The 7,462-nt window shown below is 34.6% G+C and overlaps 1 protein-coding gene across 1 annotated transcript; it reads right to left on the bottom strand.

Annotated features, from left to right (window-relative positions):
• Positions 1-2,644: 2,644 nt before the first annotated feature.
• On the bottom strand, positions 2,645-5,581 carry LOC122278845 (jasmonate-induced oxygenase 2-like). The gene is made up of 3 exons (XM_043089053.1): positions 4,915-5,581; positions 3,222-3,555; positions 2,645-3,084 (listed from the first exon to the last, which is right to left on the bottom strand). The coding sequence occupies exons 1-3, from the start codon at positions 5,430-5,432 to the stop codon at positions 2,836-2,838; spliced, it is 1,101 nt and encodes a 366-aa protein (XP_042944987.1). The 5' UTR covers positions 5,433-5,581; the 3' UTR covers positions 2,645-2,835.
• Between the last annotated feature and the right edge of the window lie 1,881 nt (positions 5,582-7,462).

A 7,462-nucleotide genomic window follows, 5' to 3' on the forward strand; every position in this document is an offset into this window, starting at 1 on the left:
GAGTGGGTTGGAATCCAAACTCCGCAGATGAGAACTAATAGAGTGGGTTGGAATCCTTGAACCTCCACAAATCGAAATTGTAGCTTATCAATTATAATCATATGAGCTAAAGACTTTCTGCACCTCTCTAGGTCAAACTTCACAAATTCTTTCAATGTATTACCCCCACTACTTCAATCTGTTATTTTTTATACCCAATCTCCGTTGATTCTTTTCAAGTAGCTTAAATCTCATAGGACTCTTCTTGCATTATTCTTTTAAATAGTTTTTCATCTAGAAAGTGTCATATCATTTATAGTGACAACCATAAACAATACCACAATAGTTACATTTTGCTTGTGGGTCATAGGGTCACCACTCTCTAATTTTGTGAAATGTTCCCACATGTTGGAGATGATTTTTTTCTTTGGTGGACCCACGGGTGTAGGTTTAAGGTTAGCTGTAGGGGATGTAACATTAGTGGTAGTGTTTGAATTTGGAGAAGTATTATCATCACCGACACTAGCACAATCACCATTATCCACATAATTATTAAACTATCTAACACCTAATATAATGCAAAGTATAAAAGATTTTATATTTTTAAAATCACACTTAATTAGGGTCTTAATTGAAACCCTAAACTAGATCGGCCTACGGTGACATGAGAAAGTGATAGAGATGACTCAGACAAGGCAAGAGCTCAAGAGAGAATGAAGGACATTCGCTGGGGGGTTGGGGTTATATGGTCCCTAAAAGGTCATATATGGGTGTGTGCGCATGCGCGTGCACAGGTGAGTGTATTTAAGGCCAAGCCCGCTTGTTGCAGGGGTCGGATGCAAGCACCCACCCAGCACCCCTATTGAAGAGGACTCAAAGAAGATTAGAGAATATTACAGAATATTGCAATTTTTTTCAATACATATGTTTTACTTTCAGAAAAATTGCTAAAGCCAGAACTTAAAGATTATAAGAAAAATTGAGATTTTCTTGTAAGATTTGGATTAGAATATGAATTGTAATTAAAATAAAAAAGTGCAATGGGTGGCTCTTGGATTAATTTAAATAAATAAAATCCTAAACGATAGTTTTAATTTTTTTTCTTTTTTTTGTTTAAAAAGAAGATTTCATAGATCACCCTCATTCCTTGGCAATTAAAGATTTTGGCAAGGATTCGCGGTGCCAACCGGTTGGCAACACCCAAGACCTAATTCGAGTCTAGCCGTGCATTCTCGCATACAGTGCACATGAAGTGAAATGTATATTGCAGCAGAATAAGTATAGAAATCAGTATTAGACTAATATTAAGTGTACCAAAGATTTGTACCCTTAAGAAAATATAACCTTTATTGATAACATCCATATCATGTCATCGTTGTTTCTTCCAAAATTTAATCACTACCGGCGTTTGGTTATACTGGTAAAAAAACGTCGTTAATTGATTAGCTGCGCTTATTTTAACCGTTGCCGGCGCTTATCAAACTTAAGCAAATCACTGTTTTTTGGTAGTTTTGGCCCAACAACCCTCATCATGGACATGTAGAGTTCCAAATTGCGCAATATTAACTATGGAAGCCCCGCCCTAGCTAATTGTTTTTCACTTCCTTCAAATCATTTTAATTACCGTTACTTTTAGCCCAAATAAAAAAAAGAAATTGGAAAAACAAGTACTAGAGGGACTCGAATGTTAAGAACTCTTACCGTCTTACGAACGTCCACGTACAATCAGACAAAAACGGGGTTGTTATATATGTTATTGTCACGTACTATATATATATAAGTACGCATGCACACGCGCGCGGTAAGTCGAAAGGTGATATTAATATTATATATTGGCTTGACATTATTGCTTTTGAATATTGAAACTATATATATATAGACTAACATTAGAAACGTGTGGGTATAGCGTGTGGAGCCCCATGCATGGACGTCACGTCAAATATGATACAACTTTCAAAAGGCAAATTAGTGCTTTGAAAAGTATATGAAAATTCATTTTCAAGATTATAAACACATGATGGAGTACCATATGAACTTTGACACGACCCGCACGATCTTTAATTATATATAATAATTAGGTGGCTTAATTAATCAGGAACATTATATATTTGCATGTTTGTAATCAGGCAATATATAAGACACGGATCGAGTAGTACCGTACGTTCTCTTTATTCATATGATTCGTTTTGATTTCAGCTAACAGTACTCATATATTTTTTTTTTTGTAGTGACGCGTGATCATCTCACTCTTATCTCGTTATGATGAAATTATGTTGATCCAGCAAATTTAAATTAATTTTTAAAAAATTTAAGAAATGATAAAATTAAGAATAATGGAAATTATTATCATTTTACAAAAAGAGATAGATCGCATGTATAGCATATAGAATTATTCTACATTCACCACAATATCAGTAAAGTTATTCAATTATTTTCTTTTCTTCTTGGATTGGTAAGAAAAAAAATAGAAAAATCTAGTTGCAAGTATAACTGCACAATAATATGTGCATTAATATATTAATGTGATTGATTAAAAAATAAATTTTATTAAAAACAATACCAATTTATTGAATATGAAGGAATGCAAATTAGTATAAGATTTTGTTTATACATAACAAAACTCGAAAAAAAATATGTGCGTACTTCATCATAAAATTAAGCACTATGAAATTAACTTAAGTTGTCTGTCATAACTTTTCTGGTCATGCAATTCAAGTTTTTATTAACGAACATTACAGATTGAAAAGGAGGGATTACTCAGAAGGTACTGCATGCATGGTAGTACCGATCGAGGCGTTTTGGAAAAATAACACTATTAATTTATTTTATATATATATATATATATATATCTTGAACTTATCTGGGACATTTTAAGGATTCGACTTGAGCCTTGCCACGAGGACCCTTTGTCCTGATATAAAGTCTATATTCGTCAAATGTCATTGGTGAATAAAGTGCAGGCCGATCCTCGGTCACAAGCTGCTCGGCAGGTTGGATGAGTAAATCGCTCTTTGGGTTGTAAAATAAGGCCAGCGAAACTCGGTCTTTCACAGCATTCACGATCACCCTGTGCTCCACACTCTTGTAAATTGCATTACTCAGCACCTAAATTAAGAAACATGATCATTTGTATATGCATAGAACTATAAGTTTGAAAGTTGTCAGTATAAATAGAGGATAAAAAGAAAAAGTTGCAACAGTACTTTTAAGTAGTACTAGAGAAAGAAGGAGAGATCATTAACCTGAATTTGATCCCCTATGTTGACAATGAAAGCATTTGGAACAGGTTTAACAGTAACCCACTCATTACATTTGAGGACTTGAAGTCCGGACACGTCCTCATCAGGAAGGAGAAGGGTGAAGCCGCCGGGATCGGAGTGTGGAGACAGACCAAGAGTGAGATCAGGTTGTGGACATTTCGGGTAAAAATTCACCCTTAAGCATGCACCTATGCTCTCACTGCCTCCAAAAGCATTTTGAAGATACTCCTCCCCTAGTCCCAGATTTATGGACAATATTTTCATCAATCTTCCACATAGCTTTACCGTTTCATCACCATATTCTGCAATCACTTTCCTATATATATCCAATAAAAAAAATAATTATTTATTTATATGCTTAACGTGCAACTCGCTCTTGATCAATCAACATCCAAAATTAAGTGATTACATTCTTTATATATATATATATATATATTATATATATTTTTTTATGTCTTGGAAATAATGGACGTTAATTTAACATGTATTAGAACAAATACATGATTATAATCATACTTCACATGTTTGTAGGATATTCTAAATTATAAGCGTAATGAAGTCAGGCTAATATATTAATTTGTTACATTCATATTAATACTTAATCCACGTAAAAGAACAAGATAATTCCAAGGTCTAGCGTCAATTTAGGCGGCGGCAGCTCGTGATTACGGATACTTTTTCGCATATATACTTGGATACTCGACAATGACGTGGGGCTCTGGCCTATATATGCGCTTACATCAACGATCCCTCATATATATTAGGAATGGTTATTATAGTCACGAATCAGTGAAAATCTTTTTCTTTTCTCTTCTTTTTTGCCTTTTAACAAATGGGCTAGCATTTATATGCTGAACTGGAAGAAATCAACACCAGCGGCATCAAGGTCCAAAACCTAGGTTGTTATTAATTGCATAGTAAATAACTCATCAACGTTGAAGAATCCATCAGATCAGAGAAGTGAGGTCCTGTATTCAATGTCAAGCACAGTGCTACTATATGTTAGAGAGAATAACTAGAGGTGTAACCAGTCCAGTTCGGTCTGGTTTTGAACATATTTTAAAATCAAACTGGTATATACCGATTTTGATATTTAAAGAATCAATACCGTACTAGTTACACCCCTTAAACGATACTTTCTGTTTTACCAGTTTCATTTGATTCAGTTGTTCCAATATATTATAATATATATAATATTGCATATATATTATAGTATATTATAATATGTATTATTAATATTGTATTATAGACTATAGTGATATTATATATAAAAATCATATAAAAAATTAAAATATATATATATATATAAATTGGTTTGGTCCATTTCGGTCCAATCTTAAAAAAAGGAAAATCAAAACAAAACTGGTTTGGAGAAAAATGGAACCGTTACTAGATTGGACCGACCCGATACCGGACCAAATCCACCGGTTCAATCCATTCCAGTTCGGTTTACCGCTTCACTTATTTTTTTTTTTTCACCCCTAAGAATAACATACCTTTAATGCATGTGATTCCATATAAAAGACTTTAATCCCTCTGTTTCATACATGGCATATTGACCCTAATGGCATAAAAGGTATGAGTACGGTAAGTTAACTAAACAAAAAAAATATATATATATATTAGTTTAGCGTGCGCTGCATGAGATCATGAGCACGTTTGTTTTAAAACGTACCTGCATGATGGCGGGACTGCTGGCCATTTAACCTCGTTCCTGAGAGATAGAGGCATGTAATGGAGGAAGAAGTAGTCGCTCCAATCTAGAATTGCCCCCTTCTCCACTCCCAAACGACTGCCATACCCTTCGTACGTACTCGGGGAGTTGGAATACTCTTGCTTCAAATCAAGCGGGAGGCCAAAGAACTGACGCCAGGTTTCTCTGGCACTCTTCATCAACTCATGGCTCACCCCATGGTTCTCAATCTGAAAGAAGCCCCACTCCCGGCAGGCATCCGATACCAGTCTCAGAGTCTCGTCGCAGAGTCTCTGATCGTTGCTGAACAGGTTCTGGAGGTCAATTACTGGGATATTGACATGAGTCTCTGAAATATTGGTGGTGGTGGTGGTGACGGTGTTCCTTGAAGGCCTATCAGAGAGAGGTTTAATGAAGCACTCTGGGATTGAGCATATCCCACTCTCCGATAAGGACTGCACTCGGACAACTGGCTCCGGCCAATTTAGCGAGCAATTCATCGTCTCTTTTGCTGTTCAACAGAGAATTAAGTACTGGGTTTTATGTATGGAATTTGATATGTATATAAAGATTGGAAAATTGTACTCTTTCGATATACTTTTCTTTCTCTTCCACTCTTCCTTGGCTTATTTCATGTGTTCTTGGGAGGCTGAGGGTCTACCATTAAATAAGGCTGAGATGAGTGGGGTGGTTCACTGCGCTATCCCATAAAGATCGTGGCGTTTATGCGCCAGGGTTTGGTACGTAAGCACGAAAACGCTAGCAATTGACTGAATGAGGGACAAATAAGGGAAAAATGAGACATTTTTCCAAGACACGTGTTTTTAATACCTGACGTCAGTTGAATCCACGTGTCTTTTAGAATGAGGAACAAATAAGATTTTCAATACACGTGTCATATTTTCATTAGATGAGGCAGTATAGTCAAATTCTTACAGCTGTAATCAGATGAACAGAAGTGCATGCTTAGTGGATTTACTTTTTGGTTCCGAGAGAGGCCACCGCCGTGATCAGATCGCCATATATATCACGTAAACTCATGCAATACATGAGTTAATTGTTTTGTTAAGACTATGTATATATAAATTTCATTGGAAACGTGAATTTCATAAAATTCCATTATCTTTTTGTCACTAATTCGCCGAAAAGGGCACAGGAATATATATATATATATATATATATTACTACAGATCGATCACCGATCCATTATTACTTATCGAATTTCAATCAACTATATATGGTGGACATGAGGAGTAGCACTGCGAGCATGCAGGACTGTTTTTATTTTAGAAACTGATATTCAAAGACTCTACTTGTACAGTATATTTGAGAGGGACCAAATGGCCAGAAGTAGCGCGCAGCACCGCTTGCCGGCATGGGTAGCATCAAATGTAGTATTACTAGGCCCTACATATTTTAATGTTAAGAGGATTTCAATAATTTCGATCCTTATCTAGCTAGTAGCTAGCTATTACATGCATGAAAAGTATGGAGTTTTAAAAATAAATAAATAAATATATATAAATTAGATTTTTATATTGTATTTAACATTATTAAGAATATTAAGGCTGTGTATATAATGCTTATTACTGTTACGGCCGTAAAAATATCAACAACATTAATATTAACGAAGAAAATATATAAAAATAAGAAAATTTAGCTAGCTGTATAGGGTATTCCAAGAAAATTCATTTTTTTTAATGTTTGACGTTTGGCGTTAATGATGATCTCCATCGATCGTGACTACTTGCACAGGATCGATTACTGAATTTGGTTGGGTTTTCTTACTAATTTAGAAGGAAAAGTGCTCATGGACAGTGATAAATGTCACATAAAATTCGTTTTCAATCTCCATCGATCGATCGTGATTGTACAATATGCCACATGCACATGAAGACTTTAGAGGTTGTAATATTTTAGTGAAAAATAAATAAATAAAATCTAGATGTCCATATATATATTTCTTTTAATTAATGAGATTCCTTTCAACCATTGTAGAGGATGGAAATTATCACTACACTTCAAAAAAGGGACTATAGTCGCAACGATTATAGATCGGCTCATTTTAAATGCAGCCGCTAAATGTCACATAAAGAAAATGACGTTTTATGTGATTGATTATCTAATGCTTTAAACGAATAGTTCCTATAGTGTTTATGTTAAAACAGCTACTAAAAATATTTTATTTTGCGATCTCAATTATCTTATTAAAATATATGAAAACACACAAAAGATCATATTAAAATTCGAAGTAATTCTCTACTCCTTTTGTCTTTATTTTTATTTTATTTTAATAAATCATGTAGCATCACATGATGAAGTCAGATCAATGATATGAAATAAAATGAACAATATAACTAAAACGACAAAGTAGCATTTCTGGAAAAAAAAATATCGTATTGCTAGAGTTTGGTTTGAAAGAGGAGATCGAGTAAAAGAAAGAAACAATGAAGATCAGGCCGCTAGAATTAAGCTGGTTGTTTGCTATCTGATCGTCACACGTGATTCGATCGTGTGCTGGTTTTGCGCA

The sequence above is a fragment of the Carya illinoinensis genome, chromosome 10 (assembly GCF_018687715.1).
Source record: "Carya illinoinensis cultivar Pawnee chromosome 10, C.illinoinensisPawnee_v1, whole genome shotgun sequence".
Taxonomy (NCBI): domain Eukaryota; kingdom Viridiplantae; phylum Streptophyta; class Magnoliopsida; order Fagales; family Juglandaceae; genus Carya; species Carya illinoinensis.

Bases quoted from the DNA above. Each gene is read 5' to 3' on its own strand.
- LOC122278845 (XM_043089053.1), bottom strand. From the start codon at position 5,432: ATGAATTGCTCGCTAAATTGGCCGGAGCCAGTTGTCCGAGTGCAGTCC. The intron at 3,556-4,914 runs GTACGTTTTAAA...GGATATATATAG, and splicing joins GCAGTCCCGCCATCATGCAG to GAAAGTGATTGCAGAATATG. The intron at 3,085-3,221 runs GTTAATGATCTC...TTCTTAATTTAG, and splicing joins ACATAGGGGATCAAATTCAG to GTGCTGAGTAATGCAATTTA.